The 16,914-nt window shown below is 37.3% G+C and overlaps 1 protein-coding gene across 1 annotated transcript in view; it reads left to right on the top strand.

Moving 5' to 3' along the window:
- LOC120637390 (rhophilin-2-A) overlaps window positions 1-16,055 on the top strand; it is a 132,833-nt gene extending 116,778 nt beyond the window's left edge. The window contains exons 6-16 of the mRNA XM_039909255.1: window positions 74-215; window positions 1,045-1,136; window positions 2,449-2,598; window positions 4,262-4,420; window positions 5,206-5,284; window positions 5,781-5,882; window positions 6,864-6,981; window positions 8,223-8,344; window positions 10,499-11,073; window positions 12,919-13,071; window positions 13,515-16,055. Coding sequence (XP_039765189.1) covers window positions 74-215; window positions 1,045-1,136; window positions 2,449-2,598; window positions 4,262-4,420; window positions 5,206-5,284; window positions 5,781-5,882; window positions 6,864-6,981; window positions 8,223-8,344; window positions 10,499-11,073; window positions 12,919-13,071; window positions 13,515-13,712 — 1,890 coding nt within the window. The 3' untranslated portion in view covers window positions 13,713-16,055. The remainder of the gene's footprint in view (window positions 1-73; window positions 216-1,044; window positions 1,137-2,448; window positions 2,599-4,261; window positions 4,421-5,205; window positions 5,285-5,780; window positions 5,883-6,863; window positions 6,982-8,222; window positions 8,345-10,498; window positions 11,074-12,918; window positions 13,072-13,514) is intronic.
- Window positions 16,056-16,914: the final 859 nt, after the last annotated feature.

Here is a 16,914-nt window from a genome sequence, read left to right as displayed (position 1 = left end):
GGCTATGGATAGCGTCGCCGTTTTGTTTACATAGTTCTTAAAAGTTGTTAAAAATATAATTTATTGTTTCAAGGCTATGCGCACACCGGTGCGCTCCACGGCTGGAGTGTCCCTCCTGTTCAAGTACTACAACCAGCTATACTACATCGAAAGACGGTTTTTCCCGCCGGACAGATCGCTCGGCGTGTACTTTGAGTGGTTCGACTCTTTAACAGGTAGGTTTTTTAACAATTAAAATGCACTAGGTACATAATGTAATAAAAGCGGTTAGAAAAAATAAAACACAGAAGTCAGCGATTGCGGAGCATATTCTACAAGGGGTGCCCCCTTGGGGTGTCCCAGCACTGGATAGAGCTACATGACCCTAAAGTTCTCTCCAACGAACGTCACTATATTCCAAGACTAGTTCGTGAAGCGATTGAAATTCGGAAGCATAAAAACTTCAATCGTGAGGACGGTTTTAAATTAGCAAGTATGTGGAATCCATTGGTAGAATTATGCAAACCAAGAAAGCATCGTACAGCTTCTCAATATAAAAGTGACGTTGTCAGTGTAGTGGGTCGAACAGTTCGTGGAATACCAACAAAAATAACACGAAAGCGGGTAGTCAGATTCTGCCCGTGACATCCAACTAGACATCTCATACCTACGCAGTCCCGTCGTGACCACGATCCATGCAACTGGGTCAAAATATTATCGACAAATCCAAAAATATTATCGTGTTATGTACCCGTTGACCCGTGATATTTAAGAAATGTTGATTAACCACGAAAATATTAGTTTAAAATCTTTAATTAAATAATAAGCGGCGGTAGCTGACCACTGAGGTCAGAACTTCGGCTTCACTTTCAGAATGCCGAGTTGGAATCCCAGCAAGCATCTCTAACTATTCTAAGTTATGTGCGTTTTAAGTAATTAACATATAATTGGTTGAATGGTTTTTGACGCTTCAATATTAATCGTGTACACGGTTTCTGTGTGTTCATAATTCTGTGGAATAGAGTTACTTATTTTATTATACTTATTTATAGTTATTGGTTTCAGGAGTCCCATCGTGTCAGCGTACAGTCGCCTTTGAGAAAGCGTGCGTGCTGTTCAACATTGCTGGCATTTACACGCAAATCGGCGCCAGGCAGGTGAGGGCTATAAAAACGTTATAGTAGGTACTACAACCAAGGACCGAATGATTGTGTGTATGGCAGATTATAAACATGCCGTTTTTAGAAAAAGTGCAACAGCAGAGATATAAGAAGGGTTCAGCGCAGTCTAGTGACGTCACCAGGCGTAACTTAGACTATAAATAAATAAATATAATACTACGGCAATACACACATCGCCACCCAGCCCCAAAGTAAGCGTCGCTTGTGTTATGGGTACTAAGATGACTAATGAATAATTTTATTATGATATACATAAATACTTATAATATACAAATAAACATCCAGAAACTGAAAAACATTAATGTTCATCACACAAACATGTTCCAGCTGTGGGAATCGAATCCACGGCCGTCAAATTGCTATGTAACAATTATTTACACCGTAAATTAATTACACATTTGCTAAAAAAACATGGTATCCTAACTATACTCATCTGTGGGGTGTCTCTGCCAAGTACTAACTCGAAGCTTTAGACTTGGTGGATTGTCGCGCCAGGAGAATAATAGACCAGAAAGCGACACCATATAAGTTAGTATTAAATAAGTTATAAGTTAAACTAACTAAACTAATAAGTTTACAGCACTGACGAAATTTTGCCTGTTTACAGTTTATACTTGGGTGTGTGAGCATAGAAACTTCACAAACTTGTTCCTTCGTCCACATTCTACCACCCAACAGCGGAACGACTCATATTAAGGCAAACACACACACACACACACACACACACACGCACGAACACACACACACACTCACGAACACACACACACGAACACACACACACACGAACACCCACACGCACACACATATACAAATAAAGTAAATTAGTTAATCAAGAATGCAGTGATTCTGTTATTTTAGTACTTAATCAATATTAAAGAGGGTAGGTCGCTGTTGCCTATAGCTCAGGGTTACCTAAATAAGGCAGCAGAGACCGTCCATACTTTTTGTTTTTGTATTACTAAATGTAATCACCACACCACAATAAACTAATATTAATTTAGCCACAATAAATCATTTTTCATTTTCATTTTACAATTTTCATTTTTCATTTTCGTTTTTCATTTTCATAACTTCAGTAACTTCAAGGAAAGAGTGAATAGGAATTTTCTAGCGAGCAAGCGTGCTCCAATTTAGACCTCATCATTGCATGATTGCATTTATTTATTTATTTATAGATTACTAATAAATAAATAAATAAATAAATAAATAAATAAATTGCTTTCTTACAAGCATGATTGTCGTCAAGTGCTGGCAAAATAAATTTAAAAAACTATGAATTGGTGTACAGGAGCGTGCGACGTGCGCAGGTCTGGATGGCGCGGTGGACGCACTGCTAAGAGCGGCGGGCGCACTGCGGTACATCCACGAGAACTTCACCAACGCACCCTCGGTGGACCTCGCCGCGGACACCCTCCTTGTACTGGGAGCTCTCATGACGGTTGGTAGCAGTTCCGGATCAGCAAATTAAGCAATCGTTCAGCGTATCACGTATCAAATTCAAATCGAAAGTATAAACTATTACATTTTGATCCTGACACACTTCTAAACAAAAGAAGGTCGGACAAAGTTTGCTAGATCAAACCTTGTAGAACCAAACTTGCGAGAAGGCATTTCTATTATGCTAGTCCAATATTGTACAACAAAATAAATCACTTCTTAAAAATATACCCGATGAATCACAGAAATTGTATACTAATACGGAAAATATCGTTACTTCAAGTTAAAGGCACTAACTTTTCAGATCTTGCTTGCAAAACATACACAAAAACACGCAACACTCACACGTAGATACACGCACGACCACTCATACACACACACACACAATCACGCGCACACACACACACGTTTAAACACACATACATTCACACACACACGTAAACAATCGCATTGTCGCACACGTATGCGAACACGTACATTATAAAATTGTAAATTGTATTGTTTTAGTTGTAATATTTTAATGTTTGTGTTTTTGAATTTAAGCAAACCCGGAGGTGGGCGTTAATAGCTGTAACACAGTTTCTAACTAACACAATTGTTACCGTTCCTTAGATTATAAGAATCCGTTGTAAATGAGACACAATAAAGACAATTATTATTATTATTATTATTATTAAATTCATTTATTTCAAGTAGGCCTACCTTATTTTTTAATATTTTTTTTTTAAAGTAAGTTTTTTTACATGTATGATTGGGCATAACTCCGTCATTTGCAAACCAACCTCGATTGCTTGTTTCGAAAAAACATAGGTATACATTTTTTGGGTCATACTTATATTTGGTTACGCAGATGTATTCGGCATATCGGGGTTCTCCTACATTTTCTATAGAAGATAAGTTATGTATATTTTATCGCAACTGTAAACCAGTTGGAGCACATAATATTAAAAAGATGGCAACCATAAATTATTAAACGTCTGTTTATTAATCAGTCTAATTGTACTGACTCTACTTACTAATCTAAACTGGCAAACTCTGTAGATTGCTCTATTCCAACATCTTTTTACAGTTTAAAAATTATTAATATATCTTGTGTGAGCTGAGAGAGTTGTACGTACTTTGCTTGTGAGTGCTAATTTTGAATAAATCTACATATTATAAACAATTTAAAGGGAAAAATTAAAATATAAACTACATATATACATATAAGTAGAAAAATAATTGTGTAGTTATTTATGTATGAGGTTTTATGTTTGTTTGTGTGTCTGGCTGTGTGAGTGTGGCTTTGTTTGGGTGTGTGTGTGTGTGTGTGTTAGTGTGGCTATGTGTAGGTGGGTGCGTGCTAGTGTGTGTGTGTGTGTGTATATATATGTGTATGTTTATATGGGTGGGTGTGGGTGTGTGTGTTGTGTGCTACTGTGCCTTTGTGGGTGGGTGCATGTGTGAGTGTGGGTGTGTTTGGGTGCGTGAGTGTGTGTGTGTGTGGTGTGTGTGTGCGTGTGTGAAAGTGTGTGGGTGTGTTTAAGTGTGGGTGGGTTTGAGTGGGTGTGTGTGTGGGTGTGTGTGTGGGTGTGTTAGTGAGTGTGTGAGTTTGTGCGTGTGTGCGTGTGCAGTAGTGGGACGCTTATGGATAATCCTCCGGGTACAAGAGTGAGTGTCCGCAGGCGCAGGCGCGCGAGTGCCTGTTCGAGAAGCTGCAGCTGCAGGCGCGCGAGGCGTGCGGCGGGCGCGAGCGCGAGCTGCGCGACGACCTCGACATGTGCCTCGACCTCGCGCAGGAGAGCGCGCAGCTCGCCACCACCTACCAGCAGCTCTACGAGAAGGTACGCGCCACTTATGGCAGCCTGGTACATTTCATTGACGGCCGATTGGCGCAGTGGGCAGCGACCCCGCTTGCTGAGCCAAGGCCGTGGGTTCGATTCCCACAACTGGACAATGTTTTTTTCGGTGTCTGGGTGTTTATCTATATATTATAAGTATTTATGTATATTATTCATATAATTATTCATCAGTCATCTTAGTGCCCATAACACAAGCTATGCTTACTTTGGGGCTAGATGGTGATGTGTGTATTGTCGTAGTAAATTTATTTATTTATTTTTTATTATGATAGCCTAGTACATTTTTACACTTTTTTTTTGAAGTTATACTTCTTTTGGCGCGATGGAGAAAAATTATGAGAGTGAATTTTTACGATGCGCGCGCACACCGACACCTAAATTCTACATCGTAAAGCTCTAGGTGGCATGAAAATCGATAACTAAGTTCAAGTTGTATATTCTAGTATTTTTATATTTAGAACACGTGTTTCGTAACAGTACAAACAGTGTCCAATCCAGGCGATCCAGGTTTTTCTACTTTATCCAGGTAGTCCACTTGCGGGGTGCAAGTGGCAGAGCAAATACACATTTCTTGCTTTACTTCAATTTCACTAAATGACGGGTATCATTGGCCTTTTGCAAGAAAAAGGGAAACACGTGCATATCGTTCACCTATCCGAGAGCTACTGACGGCCGGAGTAGCTAATTTAATAATTTTCGACTTTCTTATATTTGCATGCTATCAACTTATGTACCGAATTTCTTAAATAAAAATAATTTGTTTCCAGATGCAAACAGAAGGAGTGTTCAACTACGTGCCATACTCGTGGGTCTCGCTGGTCCACGTTAAGACTGAATTCTATAAAGGTAAAAATACTTAAAATACGATCGGCTGTACAGTAGGTTCTCTGAAGTGCGGCAAGGGAGTTTACGTCTATTGGTTAGGCATAGAGTTAAGAACCTGCAGAACCTCCATACAGCCATTGCATGCAGTGTAGTGTGTCCAAAAACAGTTAAAAAGGTTCCGCAATTTACAAGCGTAATTCATCGCGGAATGTTGCTAGCTCTCATTAGGACATAGAGTTAAAATAATTACCGTCAACTGTTATTGTAAAACACTACTAAAGTGGAGAGGTTTTTGATGCTTCAGTCGTTTACACGATGTTATTAGTTCTGTGATTATTTTACTCTTAAATATGAGCGAGTGGTGTTACCCTTTCGGCTAGGACTTTGACTCCCATAGCTACGAGTAACTACAGGGTGTCGGTTTTTTGTGACGGTGTGCGCGCATCGTGAAAATTTACACTCACCTTGAAAGAAGTATAACTTCAAAAATCCAAGTATGTTTGTATTTTCTTTGCAGCATTAGCGCATCAGTACTGCGCGACGGGGCTACTGCACGCGACGGGAGAGAGACGTGCTCGCGACCGGCTCGCGGCACTCTACGCGCCCTCCGACAATGATGGTAAACTTACAGCCGCCATAAAAATAGTTATAGCACAGCCCTGGCGCTCTGGGCTGTGCTATAACTATTTTTATACGTGTTTGCTGGTGTATTGCGCTGCGTAAGCGCAACTTTTCGAAGTTATGTGCGTTTTAAGCAGTGGCGTGCGTAGAGGGTATGCACAGGGCGTTTTATGGTAATTTCGGCAACGGAGCTATGAGCTTAGCCGTAGCTGGCCGTAGCTTAGTGGTAAAATGTTCAGGCCGTGATTGATAATATAACTTCCGAAATATTTATATCCTTTTTTTATGCAGATGATATAAAATGAAGAAAATCTCCAGTACCAGTTATAAATACTTAAGGATAGCCTTTTTATAGCTCTTAAAATGCCTATCCTCAATCCGTATACTCCAAACCAAACAGATCCTCGGAAATGAACCCTCTACGCACCCTTTCGCTCCGAAACCGGAGCATCCTCAGGAGAGATGATAAATGCATTCAGGTATCTGGAAGTTTATTCTTTGTGTCCTCCACCTGCCATCTTCCGTAGCTAACTGATAAACAGGGCGTTTTATGGTAATTTCGGTTTAATTAATACCTGTTTTAGAATAACAATAAATCCCTAATATTACAAATGTGAATGTAAGTTTGTTTGTTACGCTTTCACGTGAAAAGTACTGAACCGATCTTCATGAAACTTTTTATACATATTGTTGGAGGTATTAGAAATAATATAGAAAACATTTCAATTTAAAAGAAATAATATGAAAAATCTTAAAATTTCATATATGACTATAGGTCATATAGTCGTAATGTAGCAGTACGTTGCCTCCCATACTTACGCGGCCGAAGCCGCAGGGCATATCCAGTAAATAAATAAATGTGTATTGTATGTAACCCTTGTGTTTTAATGTAACCAGTGAGTCATTGAATCAACACAGTAACCTCAACAGTGGTGACCCCGACGTGATAATAGTTGTAAAACATTTTATCATTTCGCAGGTTCTATAACAGGACTGAAGTGTGATGAAGAATTCGATCACACCGCACTGGGGCGTGCGCACCTGGCGGAGGCCCTCGCGCTGTATGAAGAGGCCTTGAGGTTGCAGAGGATGTGCCGGTGAGTTACCAATCACCGGTACACTTGACGGCCGATTGGCGCAGTGGGCAGTGACCCTGCTTTCTGAGTCCAAGGCCGTGGGTCCGATTCCCACAGCTAGACAATATTTGTGTGATGAACATGAATGTTTTTCAGAGTTTGGGTGTATATATATATAAGTATTTATGTATATTATTCATAAAAATTATTCATCAGTTATCTTAGTACCCATAACACAAGCTACGCTTACTTTGGGACTGGATGGCGATGTGTGTATTGTCGTAGTATATTTATTTTATTTATTATTAATCAACAGTAGTGCAAATGACGTCGTACATAAATCTGTATCATCAATTCGACCGATTGAAGTCCACTGCTGGACATAGGTCTTTAGTGGGTTGTTCCACAATCCACGGTCCTGGGCCGCCTGTTTACAGCTGCTTCCAGCGACTTTTTTTTTTTTTATTCGACGACAAGTTAGCCCTTGACTGCAATCCCATGACGCAGTCTTAGATGGTGGCGGGCTAACCTGTTAGGGAGTATGGTAGACATACCCCTAATCGGTTTTTACGCGACATCGCACCGGAACACTAAATCGCTTAGCGGCACGTCTTTGTCGGTAAGGAGGTAACTAGCCACGGCCAAAGCCTCCCACCAGACAAACACGTTTAAACTCGACTCTTTTGAACCGTAACCTGTTTATCTAACCTAAGTTTACTGAAATACTGTTTTTTCTTCCTATTAGTTAAACTACCGGTCACCCGCGACTTTTTCCTCGTATACGTCAACTTTAAAAGAGGACTCTTTTACAAATTATAAAGGACGATAATTCCGTAGTATCGTCGGACAGAACTCATCGCACGCATCGTAATTTGAGCACGAAATAATAGTTTATTTAGAAGAATTTTACAAAAGGAATAATTTTTCTAGTTTTTCTTACATTTTTCATTTAAGATCCGCTCCTATTGGTTGTAGCATGATTTTAAATAGGCTATAACCTTTCTTAACAAAATGGTCTATCCAATACTAAAATATTTTCCAATTCGAATTAAAATTAATTAATTTGATTGAAATAATTAAAAAAATGAATTTCAAAATGTAAAATGTAATCGTTGATATTGGAAAAGAGCAACTGCTGTTCTTGCCGGCTTCTTCTCGGTAGAATCTGCCATTCAAAAGTGTTTATATTAGGCCTACTTGGAATAAATGAATTTAGAATTTTGAATTTCGAAAAACAAATGAATTTGTTGTTGTGTTACCAGGGAGCTACGGAACAAGGAGGCGTTGTCTCGAGCGGTGCGTGCGGCTCGCGAGCGAGCGTCGCGCGAGCACGCACCGCCCGCGGACGAGTTTGCGGACATGCTGGATGTGCCGAACATATTACGTAACTCAATTGCTATACCTTTCTTACTAAAATAATTAAATAGTTCAAACAAACTTAAAAACACGCAATAATTAAATAGTTCAAACAAACTAAAAAACACGCAATAATTAAATAGTTCAAACAAACTAAAAAACACGCAATAATTAAATAGTTCAAACAAACTTAAAAACACGCAATAATTAAATAGTTCAAACAAACTATAAAACACGCAATAAATAAATAGTTCAAACAAACTTAAAAACACGCAATAATTAAATAGTTCAAACAAACTAAAAAACACGCAATAATTAAATAGTTCAAACAAACTAAAAAACACGCAATAATTAAATAGTTCAAACAAACTAAAAACACGCAATAATTAAATAGTTCAAACAAACTAAAAAACACGCAATAATTAAATAGTTCAAACAAACTAAAAAACACGCATGAATTAAATAGTTCAAACAAACTAAAAAACACGCAATAATTAAATAGTTCAAACAAACTAAAAAACACGCAATAATTAAATAGTTCAAACAAACTAAAAAACAAGCAATAATTAAATAGTTCAAACAAACCAAAAAACACGCAATAATTAAATAGTTCAAACAAACTAAAAAAACACGCAATAATTAAATAGTTCAAACAAACCAAAAAACACGCAATAATTAAATAGTTCAAACAAACTAAAAAAACACGCAATAATTAAATAGTTCAAACAAACTAAAAAACACCCTTGGTATAAAAAAAACGAAACTAATTTCTACCTTTTAGTTTAGTTTATTTATAACAGCGATTTTTTTTAGTTGACCTATTATTTTTATTAGAGCAAAATTAATCCGTAACCCATTCACCATCAAAGAGATAAATAGAGATCAAAGAGAGAAGTTAAAGATAATGGTTGGAAATTAAAATGAACATCATACCTGCCTTAGTGTCTATAGCTGAAAATTATATAAATTAACAAAAATCTTATTTTACAAATTAAAAAAGTAACAGCTAACGCCCTCTACCATCTAGTAGCTTAATGTTTTCTGTGGAATTTGGTAGGTACGCGAACGCCATAGGTTTTTTTACATTTGGGTCTAGATGGCGCTGTAGTAAATAGTAAAAAATCTTATTTTTTATACTGAAAATTGGAATAATCTTCTCAGATTAGTGTATTGTCATCGGTCCTCGATATGTCTACAAAGTTTGAAAGAAATCTGACCGTTCAAAGTGGGACAAAATCGAGCTCAAAGGGGTCGGTTACATACATACAAACAAACATACATACAGGTGAAGCTAATATAAAGCGTGTAAAAAAGTTCTATTCATGTAGATCTTAAGTAAAGTCGAGGTCCTACCCACTGAGGTATCACCGCTTCTCTAAGCTATTAAAATACAAAGAGATAAATTTAAATTAAAACAACAATCAATTTTGTATCTATATTGTTAATGGCTTAAAACGCACATAGCTCCGAAAAGATGAGATGCATGCCCGGGATCGAACTCGGTACTCTGGAAACGGCACTCACATCATTTACAATAATTAGGTCGATTTTAAAATTTTAGATAAAAAGCATATAAAAACATGGGTGTACATTATATAAATAGATTTATGGTAAATATCTTAATATATATAAATCTCTAGTCACGATGTTTGTCCGCGATGGACTCCTAAACTACTTAACCGATTTTAAATTAAATTGGCACACCGTGAGCAGTCTGGTCCAACTTAAGAGATAGGATAGCTTAGATCTTTAATTATAGTCGCAATTTTATTTTATTGCAAATTATTTGTCTATAATTATGTAATTGGCAGTCACATGTTATATATATATATACTACTATACTCATTTAAAGCTTAGCGATACTGAATACTTTGAAAACAAAATCAAACGCAGACGAAGTCGCGGGCAACAGCTAGTTGTATTATAAATGTAACATCATGTATTGTGCTGAATAAATTGAAATTGAACGCTTCATAAGTACCTGCGATAGGCCTACATTAATAAAGAAATTTTGAATATGAATTTGAATTTTATGATGACGATAATGATTTTATTTATTTGCAAAATATTTTATACCATTTTGCAGTAAAAAACATTAAGATATGGCCATCCAAAATTTAAGATTCAACCAGCTCGAAGTCGTTCATAGAATCCTCTAATGTAACCTCTATGTTTCCCGCAGCTTCATCCAAATTCCAACTGGCCCTTACCCCGCCAGACTTCGCCCAGTACCGGGTGGACGACCTGTTCAAGTCGCTGGGACCGATCGCGGTGTTCTCCGCCAAGCGGCACTGGAGTGCGCCCAGGCTGGTCCAACTGCAGAAACAGTCGGACAAGCGCAGGGACGCGAGGCGCGACCGAAGACACGGCCACGAGGAAACGAAGGTCAAGCGCCGGGCCAGCGACAAACGGGACAGGTCCGAAGACAACACCACGTATTACAACCAGGGTATCAGAAGCGACGAGAAGTACGCCGATGATTACGACAAGCACAGGGTGTCGAAGCAGAACGGGGTGTACATCAACAGCTTCGACAACCACTTCGACTACCAGCCGAGGGTGTTGGATGACAAGTACGGGTGCCGGGAGAACGGGTTCAAGGACTACGGGAAGAATGGGCGGGAGCGGAGGAAGGCTGAGCTCAGGAGGGTTGCGAGCGAGCATAGTGTTAATAAAGAGGAGGAGGGTTTCGGGTTCTCCGTGAGGGGGGACGCCCCGGTTGTCATCGCCGCTGTGGAGCCCAACTCCTTGGCCGATGTAAGTTCTTTGTATTTTTCTTTCCACTTCATCATATCAACCTATCACCGGCCCACTACATGGTCTCCCTATATTATATTTCTCCTAGTTTCGAGCGAAATAGGCGCTCGGAAGATCCCTCAGTTTCATAAATACTGAAAAAAATTATAAATTGCCGCGTGCTAATTTGTCTATGTTGTCTAAGTATATATAGCTAATAAAGTATAATGGTCATTTTATGTCCCGCTGCACAGCTAGCATGGGTAAAGTACAATTATATCCCCGGGGGAAGGATAAAAATGTATCTTCTCCCACAGCTTTATCAACTCTCACAGCACTGGTGTACATGTGGAAATAATATCCAAATTATTAATTAATTTTGTCTTCTGCCCGTGCTAGCCCTGCTGGTAGTAAAATCACACATTGCTTTGTGAACAGACTGTTAAGAAATAAAATTGCCTCACTTATATGCTTGGTTTATGTACTAGACATAATGAGAAGGGTTTAAGGCTGTAGTCCACCACGCTGGCCCAGTGCGGATTGGTGGACACCACACATCTTTGAGAACATTATGGAGAACTCTCAGGCATGCAGGTTTCCTCACGATGTTTTCCTTCACCGTTGAAGCGTGATGTTTTAATTACCTAAAACTCACGAAACTTAGCCGACATATTTTGATTATATTGATTTTGTTTATTGTTTGTAAGTTGCTTCGTGTAGATACATAAGAGACATGCCACCCTGCTGGGGCATTGCAATAAAATTTGTCGAAATTATTTTTATTACTTTACTGAATTTAAATTATTGTCCAAATTAAATTTTCATTATTGCAATTGATTTCTATATTAAAATATGTCAACTTAGAAACTAAATCGTCGTAAATATTCCGTTATTTGTAATGACTACGTTTTTGCGGCGCTTGCGTTTGAGACTCTGGGCCCATGGTCTTCGGACACGAAAGATTGGTCCTTACGTCTGGTGACCCAAGAGCTGGCGGTTATTTAGCCCAACGGCTAAGTCTAGCAATTCAAAGGAGCAATAGCGCCAGCATTTTGGGTAACATGCCCATAAGTGATCTGTTAGACAGGTTATATTTATTGAAAATAGTAATTTTAGTTTTTAATTATTATTTCCCTAGAAAAATATATTTTTCGTTGGTTTATTAATAAAGACTTCAAACTAAAATAAATAAATATTAGAATTTGTCAACTTAAAACATAAGAATAATTTCGATTTACAATAATTATAGAATTAGTACTTAATGTCACACTTTTATTAATAATTGATAATTAATAATTAAGATATGATGTAATTGAGGTCTTAGCATCATATTTAAATAGGTCGTCTACATCATTTATGTAGTGATGTTTTTTAGTTATTACTAGCGTACCCAGCCCGCTTCGCCGATCTTGATTTTGCTTTATTTTATTTAAACAATAAACTTACATCATTAAATTTTTAATTTAAGTGTCATAATATATTAAATCATTTATTTCTCTCCATATTTATTCTTCTATTCTCTTCTCGAGCGGGTGAAGATCATACTACACCCATGTACACCCAACAATATATCATCATAGTAAATAAAAGCTGTATTTGACAGTTCAGTTCAAAAATGGGAGTGCTCCGATCGTCACCAAACTTTACAGGATTACTCGCGAGGTAAATCCGGAGATTGCCTGAAAGTTTCATTGAAATCGGTCCAGCCGTTTCGGAGTCTGTACGGAACATACCCACACACTTTCTCTTTTATATATAGATAGCTATAAATGAATTTGTTTGAATTAAGATTTGCATGTCGTAGATTATGACTAAACATGTAAGCCTACAACATTTTATGCAAATAAAAGAATTGAATTGAATCAGATCGGCGGAATGCGAGAAGGCGACTTCATAATATCCATAGGCGACAAGGACGTGAAGTGGAGTTCGCACGAGGAGGCGGTGGCGCTCATCCAGGCCACGGGGGACTCGCTCACCCTGCGCCTCGCCACCCCCATGGACCGCGCACACTCCAAGGTAAAGTCAAAGTCAAATATTTCTTTATTCAAATAGGCATATAGATGGCACTTTGCTGCGTACATTACATGTAAAATATGACGTAGGAGTGAGTTGATGGCGATAAATAAATTCGTCAACTGAAAACTAAAGCTACGGGTTCCAAACGGGCCCTGGTCTAAGAAGAAGCCCACAACAAAGTTAGCCGGTTATTTTTTGGTGATAACTGCATTTCATTCGTTAACTTAAAAATAAAGCTAGGAGGGTCTTATCAACTAACTCTATGCCAAAAATCAAATTGGTCGGATGCTTAGGGCGTGAAGGAAGGACAAACAAACAAACAGTATTAGCAAGGTTTAAGCTGACATTTATCATTTTAGCCAGAATTCAATACTCCATATTGAATAGTCAAATATTTGTTTTGTATGATATAAGCAAACGTTACATTGGCGTGTCTCCCCCAGTCCTCCCCGGAAGCCCCCCGGCAGACCAACTCCAACCAGGGCTCCGTGTCGGCCGCGTCCACTGCGTCCAGCGGCTCCACCGCCGCCACCGCGCGCTCGGCGGCCCGCCGGGTGCCCTCCTGGAACCCCTTCAAGCGCACCGGCGCCCGGGACACCAGCTCGCACCGGGGCTCGCACAGCAACGTCATATTCCGGTGAACCGGCCACGGAGCCTGGCTCAAGTCCACGATATTTAAGCTAACTGTTCATATTATATTAATAGTGTGTATAAACTCCTTTGTCTCTTAATTCTGCACTAACATACAGTCATTCATTTAATGTAAACATCATGAAATTATCTGTCCACAGAATCATTAAACTGGCTCGAGCAAAAGATTTTAATTTGGAAATCTGCTCTTTCTCCAGCGCATTTCATTGGTCGATAACTCTGTCTTTACAACGGGGAATCCCCGCAGGCGGGCGGAGCACCAATCGAATTCAATCGATTTACCAGGCTTGCTTTTTGGAAATTTACGCATGCATTCTCCCTTTTGGGATACGTTTGAAACGCTCACGCACCCGAAATGCGTCCGTCATCGATGAATGAATATAAGCCCTTAATTTCCCGCTGGCAGAATGTTTCAACCGTAAAATGAATAAATTCACTCTTAAAAATCCGTGCGTGGCAATAGTCCTTAATGCATTTCGACGCGGCTGTAAGAAGCTCGCCGTCTAGTGGTGTTGTACTATTAGGCATAAAAAAATAGCCACCATTTTAAGATGCATGTGCTTTTCTTAAAGCTTAAAATTCTAATCTACCCACATCTTTCAGTTTAATATAACTTTTAACTTTAGATGTAGTAGCTGGCTGATGGAGGTTTTTTATATATTATATCAAAATTTTCAAATATCAGTATTATATATCAGTCTATATCTTGAATATACTTTGAGAAATTATGAATCCGTCCGTCTAGTTGCATCTATTATATATTTAGTTTCTAAATATATATTTAGGCTAAGAAATAATATATGGCTATGACATTCCAAAGTTTTCCCTTACTTATATGAAATTGTTGATTTCAATTCTATGAATACTAATATATGAATATTAAATTATCTCTTTTGTTTTTTTAATATATTCTTTGTTATAATTATTTTGGGTAGTTAAAGGTTCTTTTTTTTAATAATTTGCCCGCAGCTATACCTACCAACTTACTTTACTAAAGTTTATCAATTTTAGTAGGGAAATTTGCAAATAGTTACTGTGTAAAAATAATGTTTTAGAGCCAAAATAAAACGAAGAAATAACAAAACGAAAGCAAAATATAATAATAAAGGTTTTAATAAAAAATCTGAGGTTAGCAGGTTGAAAAGTGACCTATTAAAATAGCTAAACTTTAGTTACTTTAACACAATTTTTTCCTTAAAACTAATAATTATTATTAATGTATAATGTATTATTATTGAAAATTTGTTAATTAATATCTTAAAATATACCTATAATACTTATTTTTGTCAACTGTCACATCTTTATCTTAATCAAGAAGTGCACAGTTAACGAAAGAGAATTCGACGCCTCGCAACTGTTTCGGTACATTTTTCAATTGCTAAATATGTAATCTTAATCTCAGGAATAAATATGACGTTTAGACAATTTATTGCTCGGTTAGGTTCACTATCGATTGAAAAATCGTCCCTTAATGTGATAACGTCCAAAAAATTGGTGCTAATTCCTTTGTACACTAATCCTTGTCTAAATTGACAGAATATTCATTTCCCCTTATTTACCAATAATGCTGTCAATTCAAACCACCCGCCAATAATATGTTATATTTTCAGCATGCGATTTGGAAATGGCAATTCCCATAATACACTCCCTTAAGACTACTGAAATGGTTCGCCGCTTGTGGCATGCTTTTTAGAAATCGGCATCGCCCGAAATACGTGTCTCTCGGACGAATTAAAACTCTTTTAGTGGTCGGAAAAAGGTAGATGTTATCACATGCGAATTTAAAGGCCCTTTTTTATGAGGATTATATCAAACATATCTTATAGCTACTTAATTCTTTTTTTTATGTATAAAAGCATGTTGTTTTATTATTTCAGGTTTTGATTGCAATATTTGATTTAGTATTTTGGTTGTGATCGATTTAAAAATATTAAAATATATATTTATTGGTACAGCAAAGCAGGGTAACTTTGCTTTTGCATCTTTGACAGTCGACAGCAAAATAATAAAGATAACAAGATCTGATCATAATATAGTCTATTTTTATACTAAAAACATTAATACATAATACAAATAATTGCACTTACACATCAAATACAGATTAATAATTTATATGAGGAACTTCATTGCACGAAGACATGCCAGTGTCCGATTTGTATTTCAAAAAAACATTCAGAGTTTTTCTGGAATGCATGAATGCGTAAAGGTTTGTTTTAATAATTTACCCTTGATTGTCAAAGTTACCTAACTTGAGGTGCCTACATGTTTTTCTTCTTAAAAAATTATATTATTGATCGCACCCAAATATTAAAAGACTTGTTATAATTTTTTAATGTTTAGAAATTAAAATGTATATCAATGTATAAATCTCGGCGTAAGTTAATAATATTGTATCCTTAGATGTTGTAAAAATTATGAATTTATGAAATATAAAATTTTTGTGAAGATTTCATATTTTTATTTCATAGCATATAGAAACCAAATCAAAATATACTTTTCAAAATTCAAATCATCATAATTCAAAGCTATGATGGGACCTCCTCCTCATTGGAGAGAAATATTTAGAGTTTTAGACCCACCACGCTGCTCAAATGCAAGAGGAACCGTCGCGTCGGCTTAACGTGTAATATATATATTACGGCAATTTTGGAACTAAAGGGCACTAAGATTTTTTTAATAGAAAAACCCAACACTTGAAAATATTTACCACACACGAGAATCAAACTCAGGCTCGCGAAAACGCAACACAAATGAAATCCATTCAAAAACTAGTAATTAGATCAGCACGGCTAGTTTAGGCAGGAGGTAAAAACCCCCGATTACAATTTCGATATTATTTTCTCTTGTGCAAATGCTCGGAGAGTTAATAAAGCTGTGGGACAAGATAAATTTTATCCTTTCTAAGTACTATTACTGTTTTCCTTTTGTGTTGTGTTGCAATAAAGATTTTGCAATCTATTCTATTCTATTCTTTCCCCGGGTAGAGAAATAAAACGAGATATAAATTCAACTATTTATTTATTCAACAATAACACTTCTTTTATTATTCTAGATATAATTTACAAGATCCTTCACCGTACCCTATAATACCCTGTAAGTTTCGTAGTTAAATGCAAATTTACAACAGGCGAGTCGACTAATTTTGATAAACTGTCCTATGATGTTCGAAAGTATTCACATATTATATACTAT

This window comes from Pararge aegeria, chromosome 1 (genome assembly GCF_905163445.1).
Source record: "Pararge aegeria chromosome 1, ilParAegt1.1, whole genome shotgun sequence".
In the NCBI taxonomy this organism is placed as follows: domain Eukaryota; kingdom Metazoa; phylum Arthropoda; class Insecta; order Lepidoptera; family Nymphalidae; genus Pararge; species Pararge aegeria.
The sequence above is the reverse complement of the archived record's forward strand: the minus strand, read 5'-3'. Positions and strand labels throughout refer to the sequence as shown.